Source organism: Dama dama, chromosome 9 (assembly GCF_033118175.1).
Source record: "Dama dama isolate Ldn47 chromosome 9, ASM3311817v1, whole genome shotgun sequence".
NCBI classification, from domain to species: domain Eukaryota; kingdom Metazoa; phylum Chordata; class Mammalia; order Artiodactyla; family Cervidae; genus Dama; species Dama dama.
Window position 1 is genome coordinate 39944031 of NC_083689.1, and position 21743 is coordinate 39965773.

At 42.8% G+C, this 21743-nt stretch overlaps 1 protein-coding gene across 12 annotated transcripts in view; it reads left to right on the top strand.

The window, feature by feature from the left end:
* The window catches only part of SEMA6A (semaphorin 6A), a 129480-nt gene extending 108239 nt beyond the window's left edge, over nt 1-21241 (top strand). For 10 of the 12 annotated variants that reach the window (XM_061150948.1, XM_061150944.1, XM_061150946.1 and 7 more), the window contains one exon: nt 16985-21241. In XM_061150948.1, coding sequence (XP_061006931.1) covers nt 16985-18189 — 1205 coding nt within the window. In that variant the 3' untranslated portion in view covers nt 18190-21241. The remainder of the gene's footprint in view (nt 1-16984) is intronic. The other 2 variants (XR_009694128.1, XM_061150954.1) reach the window with 2 other exon arrangements.
* The last annotated feature ends 502 nt before the right edge of the window (nt 21242-21743 follow it).

A 21743-nucleotide genomic window follows, 5' to 3' on the forward strand; every position in this document is an offset into this window, starting at 1 on the left:
TGTCCTTGTTGCTTTTCTTTAAAATTGCCCGATATCTTTCAAGCCCTAGATTCATTAGGAAAAAACACAGCCAACTGCCCTGTTTTATCTCTGGCTCCCTAGATGTCTGGAGCCTCTACAAGCCAGCCCTTTAATCACCAAGCTGATAAATTAGAAGCAGCCCTGGCTACTTCTTTCTTGGTTTTGCCACATTTAAAAATATATATTATTTATTCATCCTATAACCATTGAGGTAGTAATGGGTAGTTACAAAGAGGCTCTAATTACCTATGAATAAGAAAGAAAATCCAGTTTATTTTTAGATTTGGCTTGTCTCCCCTCACCACCCCACCCCCACTTCCCACAGCAAAAGAAATAAGAGCTTTCTTTTCTAGGTTAAGCAATAGTGAGAAGTAATAGCCACTCTTGTGCCTCGTTTCTGACCCAAAGTAACAGTCCTCTAAAACCTGATTTCCAAGAAGACTGCGAGATAGGTGAGGGGACTAACCATGGACAGTTCTGCCAAGAGAGCTGTGGAGCATAAATGTCCAGTGGACACATGGACCACTGCCCCAAGGACACAAGAATAAACAAATTAGAAGAAAATCTCCTTCAGAGTTTATTTTCTAGAGTTCTCGTGAGCTCTCAGAAAGCTGACGAAATAGTCGATATGTAGAAAAATGTTCCCATTGGATTGGAAATGCCAGAACTGTAGTATGCATATATATTTTGGGAAATCTTTGAAACAAGTTATTATCACATTATTATATTTAGTCACGAAGATGTGCTCAATTCAGACCAGGAAAATATGTAGAAACAGAATTTAAATTAGAGATCAAATGAATAATTTAAACTAAAATGTACAGCAAATGCTGAATATATTTTAATCAATGTACAAGCTGTTTTGTAAGCAATTTTTAGTCTGGGAAATAATATTCCAGTAAGATTCAGAAGGTCTATAAAGGATGCTGAGTATACTGTCCATACTTTCTAACAATCCTGAATGGAACTACATAAATCATAGAGTTTATCAACAATCCTCTTTACAGCCAATTCTTTATTCCTCAAGTACATCATAGCCTCCAAGGAGGACAGGTCACATCTTAAAGAGATGATTTAAATGACTCAGAGACATCATGGCCTTCAATACCAAATCATATGGTGGAAAGTTAATGCCCTTGTTATTTCTCCTTCCATCTTCTTGATTATGTCAATGCAAAAGTCTGTTTTGTGTTTTAACAACTCCTGAAACTCACCACTATCCTTTTGAGAAGAAAGAACAGGCTTTAGATGGCTTTGCCATGCAGCTGAAGCTAGCTGGAACTAACTCTGTTTTGCTTTCAGTTAATTTGATTTGGGGGCTTCCTAGGTGGCTCAGTGGTAAGGAATCCACCTGCCAAGGCAGGAGACACAGGAGACTCAAGTTCGATCTTAGGTCAGGGAGATCCCCTGGAGTGGGAAACGGCAACCCACTCCAGTATTCTTGCCTGGAGAATCCCATGGACGGAAGAGCCCATGGATGGGCTATAGTCCATGGGGTCGCAAAGAATCAGACACAACTTATCAACTGTGTGTGCAATTTTATTTCTGTGGTTACCTTCTAGTTATGAAAAGTGACAGTTTTTCCCATTTATGGTAATGATGTAAACTTTCCACCTGAAACACATTTTAAAGGCAATTTAAATAAAATACTAAGTAAATACTGATGTAGGAAGTAGAGGGATATAGGAATATTAAAAATGAATAACACTGTAGTTGAGACGCCTTGATTTGCAGCACTATTAGCTGATGACTAAACTGTGGGTAACTCTGGCTTGGCGCAATTAACAGAGTCCAGTGAGGATTAAACTACCACCAAAACTGTGCTTCTGGCATTTGGAAGAATGAGATTAAATGAGGGTGCTACCTTCTACTGGCTGGGTTCTGAGCGCCTCAATTATATGATCTAGCGCTCTCCTGATTTCTCTTCCAACTACAGAGCTTTGTGATTAGGGATGAGAAGTTTGGTCAAATAGGAATCGAAAGCATGATAGATTTAGACTAAAAAGAAATTAGTCATCCTAGGCTTGTTAAGCATCTGGCGAGATGCTTTCCAGACCAGCAGTGAGCATCCCAGTATAGACGACAGTTCGTTACTCTCCTAACTGCAGCCCAGGGACAGTTTACCTCCAGCACTTCCACTTTTCCAAGATCTGTAAGGATTCTTGTGCTACAGCGCATCCCGCTGGCCTTGCAATAACCTTTACTTGACCCTTTCTTTCCCATTTCTCTCTTTCAAACTTTACCTACTGTGAGTCCCAAACCCTGGAGTCAGTGTTTCATCATGAACAGACTAAGAAATCCCATTTTCAGAAAGTGTATTTGGTAACAGAGTCTACCCCAATTGCTTTCATTTTAACAATCTGTAATGCTTAAAATGCCAACAAAGGTCCATATAGTCAAAGCTATGGCTTTTCAGGTAATCATGTAATGTACAGATGTGAGAAGTTGGACCATAAAGAAGGCTAAGCATCAAAGAATTGATGCTTTCAAACTGTGGTGCTGAGAAGACCCTTGAGAGTCCCTTGGACAGCAAGGAAATCAAACCAGTCAGTCTTAAAGGAAATCAACACAGAATGTTCATTGGAATGCCTGATGCTGAAGCTGAGGCTCCAATACTTTGGCCACCTGATGCAAAGAGCCAACTCATTGGAAAAGACCCTGATGCTGGGAAAGACTGAAGGCAAAAGGAGAAGGGGGCAGCAGAGGATGAGATGGTTAGATAGCATGGCCGGCTCAATGGACAAGAATTTGAGGAAACTCCAGGACACAGTGGAGGACAGAGGAGTCCATGGGGTGGCAAAGAGTTGGACATGACTTAGTGACTGAACAGCAATGCTTAAAATCTAATGGATGAAGGTTTTAAAGCATCTCATTTCTCCCAATGGGGAAAGAGATCTCTTGGCTCCTAGCAAGTCATATGCAGGTGATCTTATATACAGAGAAAATTATTGCTGATGAAGGTAATAAAGGCAGAAAAATAAGCTTCTTTTCCTGACTCGTAAACTTGGACTGCATTTTTTTCTGCCATTTCTTCAGTAACATTAACATAACAAATGTTTTCTGAGGAGTCGTCAAGCAAAATTTATTACTGGCTCCACTGCACAGTATTGGATGCCAATAAGGAGTTAGAGGCTAAACTAGAGATAGACAGAGTTCCTGTCCAAGAAATATCAAACCGCCAGACAGATGAAGCACACACAGACACAAAAATGCACCAAAAAGTCTTTACGACCACTATTATCCTTGTTCACAAGGCAAAATGGTGCACAGCAGATTTAGAAAAAGATGTTAGACAACTGAAGACAACTTGGCTGAACACATCAAGGACACAGGACTTGGAAACAGTTTCCCAGCCCCTTTTCTTTAGTCGTCCCCTTCAGTACCAGTATTATAAGCAGTCATATATCACTTGACAGGGAGGATGAGGGAAAGGAGGTGTCTTTGGTACAGAACTCATATTTAAAATTTTTGTGGAAATGCTGACAAAGTTGGGCTCTTTTTGAACACTCTGAGCTTTATTTCCAAAAAAAAAAAAAAATACTCCACAGTAATTTTCATAGTTTTTATTAATAAAACCTGTAGTATCACAGTCATTTTTAAATGTGATAGAACAGGACCGTCTTGGAAGCAAAGGGGGTTGAGAGAGGTTCTGTTTGATGGGGAAGGGGCTGCCTGTGGGGAGACAAAGGGCTCCAACTTCCACTTAACAATCAACACCTAACTCAACCAGGTGGGAGCGCCTGGTTAGGGCCAGGGAACACTAAGAGATGGGGCACCGGTGGCTGTTTTCCCCACAATGCTTTTGAGTAAGAGTTCACTTATTTCCGGTTTTGAGAGGGAGAGGAAGGGTATCCTTCAAAATTCGTAAGAAATTTGGCATCTACATTGTTGCTGATAAAGAAAAAGACAATTCATGAAATGCAGTCCATTCTAATAGTTTTAAATTTGTAAATTGTGCTATACCTGCCCCATAAAGGTTTGCTATCACTATTATTATGCTCTGTGAAACTATTTTAATCTCCAAAAGTTTAGAGTGAGTCTGAAGAATAGTTATGGGTAACCAATAGATGTGCATCAGCTGGGGGGTGGAAGAGTAGGGTTGCTACATTAAATACAGAGTACCCCCGTTAAATGTGAATTTCAGAGAAACCATGAATAATTTTTTAGTATAAGTGTGCCCCACCTGTTTCATGGGACATGCTTACACTAAAACATTATTATTTATCTGAAGTTGAAATTTAACCAAGTATTCTGCATATTTATTTGCTACCTTGGCAATTCTATTGAAGAGGCTGCTGATATTTTATTCAGTAAGTATATAAGATTTAATCTCTAATATACATTTGCCCTTTAACTCTTAGAAAGTCTATAGTAACCTACATAAGAGCAATTGAAGTAAAAATTTCATTCTGGGAAAAAATATTTTCATTATATCTAATTCCAAAGAAGTATACCTAAAAGTTGTATATGTGTTTGGATATTAGAGTAATTTTAAAAATTATCACTGAAAGTAAGCTTTCAAGTGTCACTTTTAAGTGAAGAAGGCTCAGAAATCAAATTGTTCCTAAACAAGGGCAAGATTAAAACCACTGTTTCTAATTTTAACTTAACCTCAGGTTTTTTAATAACTATTATGTAACTATATGGGGTTTTTTTTCTTCTATAATTATATGGATGCTTTTTTTTTTTCATTTCTCATTTCCATGACTTTGAAGGGGATGAACTAGAATCCAGAGAGCACTAGAAAATAATAGTAAATTTTCATAGTTAATTTAACAGAAAATGTGATAATGGTGACACTAACCCTAATCACAAAGAAAGGCATGCATTTCAGTCACTCAGTCATGAGCAACTTTTTGCAACCCTCTGTCTACAGGATTCTCCAGGCAAGAATACTGGAGTGGGTTTCCATTTCCTCCTCCAGGGGATCTTTCCAACCCAGGGACTGAACCCGAGTCCCCTGCAGCTCTTGCACTGGCAGGCAGATTCTCTACCACTGAGCCACCTGGGAGACCGCAAAGATCTAGTAATTTAACTGCACTTTGGTAACATTAACCCTAGCTCAGTTGGTAAAGAACCTGCCTGCAATGCAAGAGACCCAGGTTCAATTCCTGGATCGGGAAAATCCCCTGGAGAAGGAAATGGCAACCCACTCCAATATTCTTGCCTGGAGAATCCATGGACAGAGGAGCCTGGCAGGCTACAGTCCATGGGGCAACAAGAGTCGGACACAACTTAGCAACTAAACCACCAACCCTAGTCTCAAAGAAAGGGAAAACAGCAACCTTCCTTCATTTCTTTCTTAATGCATTCAAATCATTCAGCAAACATGTGTGCTATATGGCAGCTTCTGCTGAGTGCTACAGTACAGGTTGACCTGATTCACGGACCCCGCATGCAAGGAGACTGAAGGTTGGCAGGGGGTACCCACAGGTGGCCTCCCGGCTAGCAGTGGGGCATGGCAAAGGCTGAGAGTTCAGAGAGGCACATAAAGGGTCAGAAAGGGAACTGAGATTGAACTGCTAGTCTGCAGCCTTAAAAGTCACTCTCAGGGGTTTTGGCTTTACCTGTAGGCAGTGGTGGGAAGAAGGGAAATACAGAGATCAAAGAGACTGACAGATGATAGAAAAATAATAAATTGATTATTCAGTCCTAGAGATTGTTAATTACACATACACAACATGTTTGGGAAATGGAATTTTGCATCAATTTTGAATCTATAGTGTTTTTCTACATATCACTGGCATTTTCTACAGCTGTTCCATGCCAAACTAAGACCTCTGTGCTAGGTAGAGCTGAGCCCCAGACTCAGACTTCATCCAGAACAGACTCTGAAATGGGGGGACATGGGGAGACTGAGAAAGAAATGATAATATAATTCAGGGTGCCACCATTTGGGGCTTCCCAGGTGGCACTAGTGGTAAAGAACCCACCTGCCAATGCTAACTTTTACTAAATTAATATTTCTTTGTCACCTGCCAGAAAAGGAATCTATTGGTAGTCTCTGACATTTCTTTGAGGCACCAAGGAAAATGATCTATTGTGAGCAGGCCAGGCACTGGGCTCTTTACTGGATGACCTGGAAGGTTCCCTGTGAGCATGGGCATTTGGGGGTGGGGCGGCAGGATGCCCACGTGGTCAGCTGTAATTGTTCTTTCAGCCGCACAGGCAGAGATGTAGATTTGATCTAATTAATTTTGTATCCTCTTGACAACTTGCTAAATTTATCTGGGGTCTTGATGAGATTATTGTGGAAAGGGTAGAAGGAAAAGAAATTAAATGTCAGCCATGTAGAAAGCTGTTTCGTCTCCCTGCCTGCCTGAAAGTGCACACCAATATTTGAATTTTCTTTTCTAGAGATACCAATTAAACCTTTTATCTTCACCTAATATCATTTTCTCAAAAAAAAAAAAAAAATGGACTCAAATTGTGATTAGAGAGACTTTTATTTTTTATTTTAAAATCAGCAACTTAAATCTTGGGGTGTTAAAAAAATCAGTTCACCTCTAAAAGTGCTACTTACTTTAATCTGTAGCTACTTTTTTAAGCCACATCACCCTTGACATGAATTCATTTTGCCCCACCCTTTCCCTTCAGTCTTTTTCCCCCCTTTCTCTATCTTTTGCACAAAAACACACACAAATGACAAAGTTTTCTGACAGCTTAATGGAACTTTCAAGGACTACAGGGACTAGGTTAGGCATGATCATATTAACTGAACATCTGGTGTAGTTAAAAATGTGCTCTTTAATTGGCTCAACTGCACTGTGTTCAGCTAAAATTTGTTTTGTCCTCACAATAAAATTGGGAAGAGTCGGTGTGTATTTTGGAGCACGTATACTAATGGGAAAATAATACTAGCTTTGTCTCAAAACTCTCTGATAGCCTTGTTTCTTGAAGTTTAAAAAAAAAAAAAAAATGCTTGTTACATACAGGTTTGACTTTGCAAACCTCACTGCTCCACAGACAAAGTAGTCTAGCAAGGGCAAAATGGTTGAAACGGGGAAATTTCTTGAGGATAGTCTCTCTTTTCTTGACGTTATACATGAGAATGGCCTCAAACGCTGCAAGAGTTGCTCAGAATACATAATTCATGCCATTTCTGTAGAAGGAAAGAGGATGGAAGTGCTGTATCCACTCGCTGGTTGCAGGGAGACACAGGCTATGCAAGTCATAATAGGTAAAGTCCTGCCAAGCGTGTGGACTGTGCTTCGGGCCTGAGCAGACCCACAAGAACCCCATCAGACATCAGTCTCCCAGCACTTCAGTCACAGAAAGACTCTAGAGTCAACCAGTGAAACACAGTTGGATAAATTCACATATATTGGGTACAGAGAACAAGGGCTCTTCATCGGTGTCAGAAAGCCAATTACGGGTGGTATGAAGGTTTGTCATCCTTAATTAGTATTTCTTAAGCTCTTATAAGTCTACAGCTGGGTGTTATCTTTGTAAAGAGATTCCTTTTTAATGGGACAATAGGAATTTCCCACTGCAATTATTTTTAAAATTTGTGTTTTTAAAAAAGATGCACTCTTTTTCAAATATGTATCAGCAATTAGATTTCTTCACTGAAGGCAGGCGCAGCCATTAGGAACTGTATAGAGATAATGGAAGTTCAGTACAATCACCACAGACAGCGCTCATTAGGAGAGAAAATGATGTCAAGAAATTCACAGGGCAGCACACTGCCTTACGCCTAACCTTTTGGACATATTAGAGCCTGTCATTTCCAGTCCTGCAGCCTCTTGTTATTCATAAATAATAGATAACACTGGACACAATCATCTGACATTTGTTAAGGTAATAAATATACCCTAAGTGCTGACGGGTCTTGCACTCTGTGATTTAAAAGCACACAGCAGAAATTTAATGTAACTTAAAATGTCTTATATAATTCTATGGGTTTGCAGATTCAGTTCAACTCAGCAAATGTGTAAGCACCTAACTCTGCTGAGTGCACTGTTGTCAAGCAGGACCTTCATTTGAGGACTGGAACATGAGCTCAGGTCCCCTACTCCTATCCAGAAAAGAAAGGAAAAGAATCTTCCTGAGTTTTTTATTCTCTTGTCTGATCGTGGTGAGGTAGGGGAAAAGATCCCCTGAACCAGATGTCTCTTCATGGCTGTACACTGTTTGAGTGGAGGAGATTTCAAGGTGACATGGGATGCAAGCTTTAAAGGAGGATGCTCTATGCAGCCACTTGGTAGTGAGTTCCTACCAAGCTTCTTATTCCTCTGTCCCTGAGACCCAGTCCTGGCTGGGCTCTCTAGTACCATCCACTAACTGAAGGCCCCTGGGACAGAGATGGGGAGCATGAGAAATTCCTGTGACTTTATGGTGGGGCAAATAAAGAGATGGTGGGCATTTTCCCAGCAGCTTCTGTCTCTAGCAGAAGGGGTTGATTCTGTTACAGAAGTAGTGCTACAGTGTTTTAGGCCATACGTCAAGCTTTTGTCAGGTACCAAGGGAAAGTGTTAGGGATGTATTGTTCTCGCCAATAAAATCACATCAATTTTGTATTCTTTGTCAGAATATGGCAACTGCAAGAAAATGTCATACACAAGATCCACTAAAGATTCATACTTTCGTGAACATCAAGGAAGATTGCATTTTTTTGTTTTATTTTACAAATAATTTAGCAAGTCTGGCTATACATTGCCTCAGTGCTGTCTGGGGTTGGACTTCAAAGTGAAACACTTTGATGTTGTTCTCTGGAATATTATTCCTATCATTTAGGGCAGTGCCTCTCAAGCTTTAGTGAACTATTTCTGAACCCAATCGCCAGAGATGCTGATTCAAAAGTTCAAGTAGGACCCAAGGATTTGTATTTCTAACAAGTTACTGAGTAACCCTAATTTAGGACACTTTTCAAATTGTATGGGCTATCTTATTTAAGGTCACTCTCCAAGATTTTGTTGTATTTTTAAATCCTTATCTCTACATTCTTGGCTAACACACTTGAACTCAAACAAAATGTTGCATCAAAACAGTTTATCTGGGCCCACACAGAAAGCAGGTAACTTGTCAGTTGGAAACACTCACCTTACATATTAATTGAGCATTAAATGTGTCCTGCACAGTGCCAAACGCTTTACATGAATTCGTTTATTCAGTCTATTTAATCAATCCACAACACCCATCCCGTAGTCAATACTACTGGGGCTTAAAGAGATTGAGTGACTTGCCCAGGAACACAACTAGTTAGTTATAGATCCAAGACCGATACCCAGGTCTTTATGATCTCAAGATTTACATTCTTAACCAGTAATACCCAGACTCATCTATAACCCAGATTTCATGAACTATATTCCCAGTAAGTTTAAGAGTATTCAAACAAACCTGTCTCCTCAACAGTAAGTTTTAAGTTTTAAGAGTATTTGAACAAACCTGTTTCCTCAAATTTGTTTTATCTTTGCGTTGCAGAGGAAAAAAATCAGAGTGCTGCAAAAACTCCCAAAGAATGACCCAAATTCCACAATTTTGTAAGACGATCTACTTCCTTATTTTGTAGCTTTGATGTCTCTTAAGAGAGCAAAGGAAGATGGGACCGGGAAGCTGGAAAACAGAAATGCCTTGTCTGATTTCCAAAACTTTAGATGTTGGGTTTCTAGTCTTCTAAGAAAGCAAACCTCAAAAAGAAGGAAAGTAAACCAGGCAAATTCTGCTTAAAACTTGGCCCATCTGAAATAGTCATTACCTTTACAAAGACAGTGACAGTCTCAACACATGGAACCACAGGTCAACATTCCAAAGCATGGCTTTTAAAAATGATCTGATCATGACCCCCATTCGAGGCCTCATCTCCGCCCTGGGTGCAGTCCTCCCACTGGCAGGAGGGAAAAATGAAGTTTTACGCTCATCCTCCCTGTTCTTCCTACAATGGCATCCCCACAACAAATCAAAATGCATCAGTTTCAGAGGTGATAGGACTGGAAGTGGATTCATCCGCAGACGACCACAGGCAGCATCATTTCAATATGGGAGTTTTAAAATAGCTTCTGAACTGAGGATATTAAACAGCCAGGAAGCTGTCTCTGCTGTGGCGTGGTCAGTCATTAACTTCATACCTCTGGAAGACAGACCATGGCCCCTTCCAGTACCTAATCTTCGGCCTGCCAGGGGGGGAAAAAAAAGATTTGAAAATAAAAGCAAAAGGGAAAGTTTGAGTTATACACTTTGAGCCTATTTCCATGGCTGCTGGCGGTTCCGTTTATTCCTAAACCATCTGGTTCACATTATGCCGTGTAAGACTAGGAGAAGGCTGCTTCCTGCCGAGATAACCACAGAGAGCTCCCCCTGCACTTTCCGTGTGGTCATCTCCACGGGGTGGGGTGTGGCTCTGAGAATAAATTATCTGCAGTTAGGTTTTTCCCCTATTTGTTTTTTTCTCTCTTAGCAGGGATTACAGCGGGTCCTCTGTGGTTAGCGGCCGCGATGCTTGGCCCGTGACTCGTTCATTCATTCATGCTGCCTTGCAGGACTCTGAGGCTGGCATTTTGGTGCACTTAAGATTTTCAAACAAGAAAAATTGGGTTGTTGGATTCCATTCACCCAAGTTGTTATGAGGATTTCAAGGAAATTACAGGCTTGTCTTACTATAAAGCAGAAGCAAGAGTCTATTTTTAGGGGATCCCACTCCGGAGCTTTTCTTGGTATCCTGCCATCTTTCTTAGCTCTCAGGCCCAACACGAACCCCGCTCTGGCTCGGTGGTGGAGGAAATGTCCATCCTGCTTTTTGCCTTTGCATATTTCTCTAAAGGACACAGAGAGGCTTTGTCGTCTTTGTGGTCACCGGGCCCGCTTCACACAGATGCCTATTAATCACTTCACTATGGAGACAGACACATCCATCATATCACAGCAGCTCTGAAACAGGCAGTCCAGTGAACAGGGGTGAGAGGGGAAAGTGTGCACTTAACCATTTCAAGGTTCTGACAGTCGAAGGTCTCCTGTACTTAGCAAGGTAACTGGGGCGGGGATGGGTAAGGCTTTTCCTTTGGTACTTAGTTTAATAGGTGCAATAGAGTAAATGTATTTTTCTTTGTCTGTTTGGCTTCATTTTTTTGATAGGACAGTTAACATCTCCCAGCCACGTCTGTATGGTGCGGGGGATAAGTAGAGTTGAAGATGGAGTCTTAATTTTAATAACAGTGATAATAAATTCAAGTAGGCTGGCTCTGCTTTTGATGCAAAGGTACTAACTCTTTGAAGCCTGTAGTTCCTCAATAATGGATTCAGTGTGGAACAGAATAAGCTGAAAGTCAGCTTTCTCAGGCAAGAAGACCCTTGAAATCACCCTTGAAATTAACCAGTAATTTTCCTTCCAAAACGGACATGTCTTCTAAACATCTTCTTCAGACTTTCAAGGCTTTTCACAGCCTGCTTCCAAATGGGGTTCAGCTCTCACTCCTACCTTCCCCTCCAAGTACTCATTCAGGCATGCATTCATTTACTATTTATTTAACAGCCATTTACTGAGCACCTGGATGCCTGGGGGGGTGCAGCGGAGCAGAAATCTCTCCTTCCTGGAGCTGTCTGGAGCGATTTAGGTGTAAAAAACAAACAGAGCATCATAAGAGTGATGACTTTAGGAGAGAGAGGGGCAGAGTTCTGGGAACCCTTAACAGAAGGAAGAGCTAGACTGGCTTGAGGGAACTGGAGACAGTTTCTTCATGTCAGCTGAGACCTGAAGGAGGTCGGAGGGCTGGGAGGTGAGCAGGGGTTTTCTGGGCAGAGGGGACAGCCTGTGTGAAAGCCCAGAAGCAATAAGAATGCAGAAGAAAGGTGGTTCCTAGAGCTAAGAGGCTAGGAGGCAGCTGGACCACTGGCCATCACTGAACACAGCCTTCGCTTTCCTCCCCTCCACGCCTTGGCTCTTGTTGCTCTACTTGGATTGACATCCCATGCACTTGAAGGCTTAGCTCAAACGTCAGCTCCTATATAAAGCCTTTGTCCATCCATATTAGGTAGAAGCAATCATCTTGTGATGTTTCTGGGCTTTGGATGCAGTTCATGTGTGCGCACCTGCCTTCTCCCCTCCTGAATCACAGACTTTGGGCCTCCTTCATCTTTGTCTCCCCAAAGCCCACCAAGGGACTTTCATCCATGCTCCGTAATTGTTTGCTGAAGGCAGCCACAAGGTGCATTTGGTAAAAACCTTGTTAGTCCAGGAGAGGACAGTCAAGGTACCAACAACATCACAATTCAGTCCGGTTTAGGAAAGCATCATTTCTGAGGCATGTTGTTCCCAAGCCTGGCACTGGGCATCCTGTGCAGACTAGAGGCAATGGTAGACAATCTTTGAGCTACCAAAAACCATTATTTAAATAAGGAACTTGATGTCTGACATTTCAAAGTGCATGGACATTGTCATCATGGGACAAATCAGAACTGTGTTGGGTTCCCTCTTATTTTGCCATTTATAACTGCTCTGATTGTGAATTACATATTGTAGGGCCTGGAGGGCGGGGTTGTTCATAATCTTTTCAGCCTCTAAAGAGCTTCACACTGCCCCTCTGAGACCTCCTTCCAGCAGCCTCTGAAAACTCTCTCAGCTCAGAAAAAGAAAAAGTGGATATTCTATTCTTTCTCAGTTCTGCCAATTTAAGGCATGATTTCAGAGAAATCTTTCAGCCATTGTGTGTCTAGCTTCCTGCAATAGGAAGGTGGAAAGAATAACCATTTAGCACCTCATGACTGGTGAGAAATAGCTGGCGGTTAATGAATCAATGCAAAGGCTTTCTCAGATACTGTTTTCATTACTAATGTCCCATTTTCAACCGGTGAAAGCAGAAGGCCCAGGGGTTGGTAGAGGAAGGTATTCCAACAGCCCAGGATGGAAAAGGCACCACCCTACAAAGGCCCTTCCACTTGCCTAGGGTTTCCCTGCCACTCCTGAAGCAATCATGTTCCTCCAATCCCAACCCTGAGCCCTTTGCAAAGACGCATTGGTTTTGTATTAGCTGATTTCGCTGGTGCACTCAGCTGTTACAAATAACCCATTTACCTTCATCCTCTCTTTTGGAATTATCCCAGAACAAATATCTTTTTACTTTAAAAACAGTTTATCCTAGTATTATTTTGAATACATATTGAGCACCTTTATAGATTTCTTTCATCTAATGGTTGTTAGTATGATTATATTGTTATATGGAGATATAGTTCTGTGATTTCAGAAGCAAATCACTTCAAAGATTACCCACCAAGTTTAGAAGTCTATTTAAAAGCTGTCTCTAAATGTGTTGCAAACCCGTTTATTTAATAGTTACTTAGTAAGTGCCCGATTAAGAGCCCTGGGGATGTGAGGATTATAAATGCATATAAAATATGTACCCTACCCTCAAGGAGCTGATTGTAGGATTATTACCCCACTAGGAGTCTAACTATTAATATGCATGCGTCCTAAGTCACTTTAGTAATGTCAGATTCTTTGCAACCCCATGGACTGTAACCCATCAGGCTCTTCTGTCCAAGGGATTCTCTAGGCAAGAATACTGGAGAGAGTTGCCAAGCCCTCCTCCAGGGGATCTTCTCCACCCAGGGATCAAACCTGCATCTCTTTACCTCTCCTGCACTGGCAGGAAGGTTCTTTACCACTAGTGCCACCTGGGAAGCCCAACTATTAATATAGTCACTGTGTTTTGCTCAACATTTTCCACTGTTGTTGTTTTACTTATTTCAAAATTCAGGGCCTACAGGCGATCCTGAAACAGAGGTACATGTTCCCTGATGTTGCCTCAACATATCAACCTTTTGGCAACATTTGCACAGCCCAAGGTTTGGAGCTGGGAAGAACACGTCTACCCCTCCTCTGGGAGACCCACAGCAGATGGAATCTAATGGCAAAGCTGTGACTGTCACTCTTAAGCTCTCCATGAGCTACTAAATCACCATCTCTCTTTGGTGGCTTCCTCTGATCTTTAGATGTGTCCAGCAGACTGCTGTACTGAAGCTCTTTCTTAATCATTATCTCAACTGATTCTTGTAACTACGCAGTAAGGCATTAAGATTAAGGGTGTTCACCCCACATTACAGATGGAAAAAACTGAGGCCCAGAGACATTGTCATTTGCTTAATGGTCACCCAGCAGTAAGTGGGAGCCTAAAACTCCAGCCCTTTGGAGATCTCTAGTGTTACACTATCCTCAGCCTGACTGACAGGTCTGGTGTGTTCAAGTCTTTACAATGACCATCTGTACAAAGCTGATTTAATCATTTCCACAGATGCTGCTTTGCCCTTTTCTCATGATATAATCAGAAAGCTTTAAGTTTAGAAGCCATCTTCCAAAAATAACTTTTCACGTCTTATCTTCTTGACTTTGCTTTCAACTTAATCTCTGATCTGTTTCTAACTTTCTGAATTTGCACAAGCAGAGGAGGGAAGACACCTGTTTCAAGGTAGCTATCTCAAAGCCCAAGAAATGCAGAAAGGTTTTTAAAGACACTATTTACATAACAAAATGAGCCAAAGAAAGCTGTGTGAGACTATTTTTCTCAAAGGTCAGAACCTGAACTCAAATGTCATACACTAAGAGTTTTTCCCAGTGAAAGAGCAAATGGGGTCCATGAGACTCAGATAGTTAAGGACCTTCAGACAGGAAAGACTATTTGGGAGCTAAAAGCAAAGTTAAGAAGCAATGTATATACTTTAAAATTTTGCAGTTTTCCCAATTAAACAATAAATGAAACAAATGGATTGCTCTAGCCTTATTCTACGATCCTGGTCATTTAAACTGTAAATTGACAGTCAATTGTAGATCACTACCTATCACAAGTATGAATTTGTTGGGGAGCCCCCATAAATACAGTTGCCAGAAGGGACCCAAGAAATGCCCACCGCTGTGAAAAAATCTACCTAATATCTGTATTGGGTGGGGCCTAGCCTGTGTTACAGCCCACTGATATCACCAAGTCAATAAGCGAAATTAAGCCCACTTTACTCACGGGTGTACATTTCTGTGCCATCATATGTAGGTGGTTAAAAATGATGTTCAGTAGAACACCATGCAGAACCAAAGTTGAAAGAAAATTGGTTGCTATTACAAGGAAATGCAGATTTAAGGAAGGAATTCTCACTAGCACAGTTCCTTGGTATTAAAACATACTTGGATGCAAGACACCCCACTGTTTGGGGAGCTCCACAACCTAAAAAGGTGTTGAGTTTTAGCTGAATTTCCTGCTGGTTTTTTGCCTCTCAGTTTCTACCCTTTAAAAGTTCATGAAGATAAATCGTAAAATATTTGACAAGTGTCACATTTGGAAATTAGTCCGTGTCTGACCATATTTTCCCTGGGTGTTTCCTCCCTTGCCCTTCAACACCAAGGGCATTTGTTTAATCACAGAATCTTTGTTTCTCAAGAGATACTTGCTGTTTCTCTAATACTTATTCCCCTACCTGCAGTTGCAATCCTTTGTCACAGGACAGTCGTTTACACAGCAACCAACTGTGATGTCACGATTGAGGGGATGAGGACAGTGCACAAAGAAAAGAGAAAGAGAATGCTTTCTTCTCCAGGCTAAGTTTCCTGAGTTTTAAAAACCATCGCTTCACCAATCAAAATATTTTAATAGAAAAACCCCATGACAAAGCTGCATTTCCTCAGGGTCTCAGGTGTCACACACAAAGCATTTCAACAGAAGTTGTGTGTTGTGGGTTTGGGAAAGGGTAGAGATTTTTATTTCATTTTATTCTCATTCTGTGCTACTGATATCTGCCAGTAAAATACATTAAACATATTCCAGAAAGAGTTGATTTAGTTGATGAAAAATGTGTCTCCTGAGATCAGAGAAGGTACATTTTCTGTCTTACTGTCATTTCCATAATAGGAACAATGTTTACATTTCCTCAGCTCATGTTAAAGCCTCTAATGTATTCATGTTCTTTCACTCTCCAGAGGCAGGAATTGAGGTATTTGAGATTTTATTTTTTCAGCTACTGCATCAAGCACTTAAGATCTGACAATTGTGATGTGTATTCTCACTTGGCATTAAAAAATAAAAGCTTCAGTGTTTGCATTTGATTAGAGTCTCTCAGCTTGGTGGCTGATTAAGCAGGAACAGGGAAAGCCACTTTCTTCAGAAACACAGCATCTTGGTTAATGTAGTGTAAGATTATTGACGGGCAGAGTCACATAATTTTTATTAAATTGAAGCGATTAGCTCTGCTGAAGAATCTCACCGTGACAGCAAACTCTAGCTATAATAATGAGACCTGACACTTCTCAAACCCACTACAGGACCCCAAATGGTCTCTACTTTGAAATATTCTTTCAGCTCAAGTAGAGGAAGAGCTTCATTCAAATATTCAGCATATTTACCTAAAATTGAGTTTTTTTACATGGGTTTTTTGTTTGTTTTTGGAGAAGCGATGCAAAATCAGCATAAACATTTGTCATCTATGGGCTTTATATAAATGATACCCACTGTCTTTCTCCTGGTTGCTTGAAATGCTAATCTAGCTGTTCTCCAGACAGAGGCCATGGGGCCCACCAGGAAGTAAGTCATCAGCAAACTCCCTGGAAACCTGGAGCAGTGTGCCATTTGTTCATTTAACATGCATAAAAGTGTTGCCTATTTCTTCAGACTCAAAATACCTCACTGGCACTTTTATGATGGGGAAGATTGAAAAAAAGATGAAAAGGGAAAGAGGATTAGATTTTGGAAAGGAAAAAAACTGCCATATTCCACGGACTGAACCAACTTAGAAAGAGCCCATACTTGAAAAGAGGGGAATGCACCTTTTCAAAACACAAAGAAGACAATAACGGAAGTCTATTTACATCCTGGGGGCTGGGGCGGGGAGGATTAATGAGTTAGTGTTTGGCAAGAGGGAGCCTCAAAGACAAGTTCTGCAGAGGTGCCATTGTCACTTATTACTGTTATTAATTAACAGGGTGAATGCCAAACAAAATTAAGCCTCGGGGTCTGCTCTCACTTCTTCACGCCATATGCGATGTCTTTTGCAGGAGTGATTCGGGAGAGCTATCTCAAAGGCCACGACCAGCTCGTTCCTGTCACGCTCCTGGCCATCGCGGTCATTCTGGCTTTTGTCATGGGGGCCGTGTTCTCGGGCATCATCGTCTACTGCGTCTGCGATCACCGGCGCAAAGACGTGTCCTCCGTGCAGCGCAAGGAGAAGGAGCTCACCCACTCGCGCCGCGGCTCCATGAGCAGCGTCACCAAGCTAAGCGGCCTCTTCGGGGACACCCAGTCCAAAGACCCCAAGCCAGAGGCCATCCTCACGCCACTCATGCACAACGGCAAGCTCGCCACTCCCAGCAACACCGCCAAGATGCTCATCAAGGCCGATCAGCACCACCTGGACCTGGCCGCCCTGCCCACCCCGGAGTCCACGCCGACGCTGCAGCAGAAACGCAAGCCCAGCCGCGGCAGCCGCGAGTGGGAACGGAATCAGAACCTCATCAACGCCTGCACCAAGGACATGCCCCCCATGGGCTCCCCGGTGATCCCCACGGACCTGCCCCTGCGGGCCTCCCCCAGCCACATCCCCAGCGTGGTCGTGCTGCCCACCACGCGGCAGAGCTACCAGCACGAATACGTGGACCAGCCCAAAATGAGCGAGGTGGCGCCGATGGCGCTGGAGGACCAGGCGGCCACGCTGGAGTATAAGACCATCAAGGAACATCTCAGCAGCAAGAGTCCCAACCACGGGGTGAACCTGGTGGAGAACCTGGACAGCCTGCCCCCCAAAGTCCCCCAGCGGGAGGCCTCCCTGGGCCCTCCCGGGGCCTCCCTGTCGCAGAACGGCCTGAGCAAGCGGCTGGAGATGCGCCCCTCCTCGTCCTACGGGCTGGACTATAAGAGGAGCTACCCCACGAACTCGCTCACCAGAAGCCATCAGGCCGCCACCCTCAAAAGAAACAATACTAACTCCTCCAATTCCTCCCACCTCTCCAGGAACCAGAGCTTTGGCCGGGGAGACAACCCGCCCCCCGCCCCACAGCGGGTGGACTCCATCCAGGCGCACAGCTCGCCGCAGCCCTCAGGCCAGGCCGTGACTGTGTCGAGGCAGCCCAGCCTCAACAGCGCCTACAACTCACTGACCCGGGCGGGGCTGAAGCGCACGCCCTCGCTAAAGCCGGACGTGCCCCCCAAACCCTCCTTTGCCCCTCTTTCCACATCCATGAAGCCCAACGACGCGTGTACATAATCCCCGGGGTGGGGAGGGAGCAGGTGTCGAACCAGCAGGAAAAGGCGAGGCGCCCGCCCGCTCAGCTCGGCAAGGTTCTCCATGGCTGAGTACCCACCCGACCAAGACGGCCGCGGCGGCGCCCGGGACTCTGAGTCCCTCCCCGGGACGCAGCGTGGGGAAGGGACTGTTGACAATTGGGCCGTGCGGTTCGGTGAAGGTTCGCGACGCGGGACTCACCTCCATTTCTCTTCCTTCACTCTTCCCCCACGCCCTGCAACAGGTTGGACTCACGAAAGACTGCAATCAGCATCACAACATGACCCAAAAGCACACATACCCACCCCTCCACCCACGCCCACCGTGTGCGTCTGCACGCCCGCGTGCACACACGCACACACACACACACACACACACACACACACACGTACGTGGATAGCAACGGCAACATCGTGTCCATGACTGCACGGGGCGCTGCCCAAGTGGGCTAACGTTCCTACCTGCAAAACACATTTTTTTTAAAAATGAGAATTAAAAAGACAAAAAAAAAAGGAACTCATTGATAATTCTAACTCAGACTTTAACAATGGCAGAAGTTTACTATGCGCAGATACTGTGAAATGCCCACCAGTTACAGCTTTCTGTTATAACAGATGAATGCCATGCTGGGCAACTATGTCATAGATTTCTGCTCCTCTCTTTTAATGAAATAACGTGACCGTTAACGCAAGTAACTCTTTATTTATTGTTCACTTTTTTTTTTTTCCTTAAGGAAAGGACTCTTCCACATACCATCCTCTGAACAGCTCTTCAGAAAGCCCCCTTGATAGTTAAAACTATTTAACGTGAAATCCATTAACTGGAATAATTGAGTTTCTTTATTTTTACAATAAATTCACTGAGTAAATAAGTCGGAGCTGGAATTCTGAGCTTTGTGTTTGGACTGTATGATCTCTAGCTAAAGAAAAAAAACTTAAGAGGGGAATATTTATTTAAATCTACCAGCTTAATTTTCTGGTCAGGTCCCTGGCCTATAACATGCAAAAGAATAATTTGTTTCAAAGTCCTTCCAGATCCTAACTTCTAAAGCAACCAGGAGAGGAACTTTGAGAATGGCGCCTCCTGTCCCATTGCTGCCAACATAGCTTTGTCAAGGGTTCCTACTTTCTGTGAAGGCACCAGCTTGTGAAACACCATCTCATTTCACCTTGCATGTGAGACAGCAAACAAAATCTACCAATGGTGTGAACTAATTAATATGCTGGCTGCTACCTTGCATAAATTAATAGTTTGATCACACAGGTTTTTCGTGGGGTTACATCTGTGAATAGCCTGTTTTCCACATGTAAATTTGTGCCTTACACCCTGAGTTGTGTACACTTGTAAACTGTCATTATGATAATCTTTTCCCCCCTTTTGAAATAAATGCAGATATTTATTTGATCCTCCCTCCCCCCACCCCCACTGCAGTCCTCTGGAAGATTAGCATCCAGCTGAGGGAAGGAGGATGCATTAGTGATGGTTATAGGAGAGCCGGGCGGCACCGCAGCCCGATTCACACTTCCATCTAGTGGTGCCAACTCCAACCACCCTTTGGCCATGCTGCCAAGCATGGATCCCAGTGTTGTGGGTGGCAAATCCCCTTTCTCCCTCCAGAGCTCCCTGCTTCCCTTGTATTCTCAGATCATTTCAACATGATGATGTCCTCATTAGCCAGCAGAAAAGGGACTAACATCCCAGTCCTCATTTCTGCTGTGTCCACTGCCATAACACGCTGTGTGAGGTTGGGCAGGCACCTGGGGGTCACCTCCAAGCCATGTGCTAGGCACACACGTGCAATGCACACAAAGAAATAATATGGAAATAGATGCAGGCAGGCTGGTCCCTGCTGTGATTAATGAGTAACTCCAAGAATAAGGCCAACCGCAATGGATGCTGCAAAAACGTTGACTGGGGCAAAAGGTTTTTAATTTTTTTTTTTTATTTCTTTATCCTTTTGTGGCTGTTGTTTGTAGGGGGAGGGGGTGGGGTGTGTGTTTTTCCCCTTGGTTTTCATTAGCTCAAGCACACACAAGGGACTTTTGTTTACTCTATTGCAAAGAACTGTCAACATACTGTAAACTGTGAGCATTGTTGTTGGTTGTTATTGTTTTTTTAAACCGCTAAACAGTATATCTGGTGGTCTCTTTGTCTCGTTTTCATTTCCAGTTTGATCTCTGGGTTTAGTTTTGTCTTAAAAAGAAAACTTCTGAAAAAGACAATCGGGAATAACTTTGAATTGGCTAGTGAAGAGTGGTACCTCCATAATCAGAGTGAGACCCAAGTGTGTAGCCAGAACACATGCATGACCTTTTTATTCCAGACACCCCTTCAGTTTTGCTCTTGTTTGGGGTAGGTTTTTGTTGTTCTTGTGTTGTTATGCTTTTGTTTTGTTTTGTTAATGGAATCCGTATTCACACCCTGTGAACTCTGTGCCCTGAAACCATGAAACTTCACTGCAAAGAGAGATATTGTCTCTTTCTGTCTACTTTCTTTAGAAATGGGGAACTTAGGAAGATGATGGGTATAGATCACCCTGCTGCCTTCTTTCCCAAGCTTCACTCCCACTAGAAATGAGGTGCCGCACCCACCCGCTCTGTCTGGTCCCCATGTGCGGGCATCAATGTGTCAGCTGTGTTACAGAGACCCGTGTCTGCCTCCCACAACCCATCACTCATGGTGTTAACCCTAAAATGCCCACAGGTATTGAGGTGGTCTTCTGCATTGAAGTATTTTTCCTGTTTTCTTTTGTTCCCCACAGCGTGTGGGGGGAGGGTCCCTAAACCTGAGTGTGCCTTTGCTCTCCACCCTTGCTAGACACTGGTAGATGCAACCAACTCAGATTTATATTTGTTGTAAAGTTGTAAAAATATTGTGATGTCACCAATTTTCCTTCCATCTACACATCCCCTAACATCTGATTCATGACTTAATGTATGTTGTAAAAAAGAAAAAAGAATAGAAAAAAAGGGAAAAAAGACAAAAAGGCAAGGAAAAGGCTCTTTATTACTTAAAAGTAATAAAACAAGACTGTTCTGCATTCTCTTTTGTGTCCTGAATGCTTTTATTTATCTCGTAATTTCCTCCTTTCTCACCCCTCCCCTTTTGGGCTAGGATGCTTCTCTTTCCATCTCTATTTGGCTTCCAAAGCACAAATCACAATGTAGTTAGACCCATTTGTTTGCAGTACCCACACCCTGCTCCCCAAATTATTGATGTGTTTTCTCTGCCTGCACCCAGCCCGGAGCAGGATTGGAGCAGAAGCCACCAGTAATTAAAACGCAGAGCACACGTTGACTCCCTCGATTCATTTTATGCATTTTCTTTTTATGGGCTTGTTCATCATCAAACATTTATGGTAGGCTTGATAGTTTAAGAGATCAAGGCTAGGATTTTAGTATGTAAGGTCCACTAAAAATAGATCTTTGCACAGATGTGACTTCAGCCTTTTTACATATTAATAAGGTAGAGGGTGCCAGATTTTACTCCTTGTTAGCATCTATCTCTTATAAGCCAGAAGACACGGTTGGAGGTAT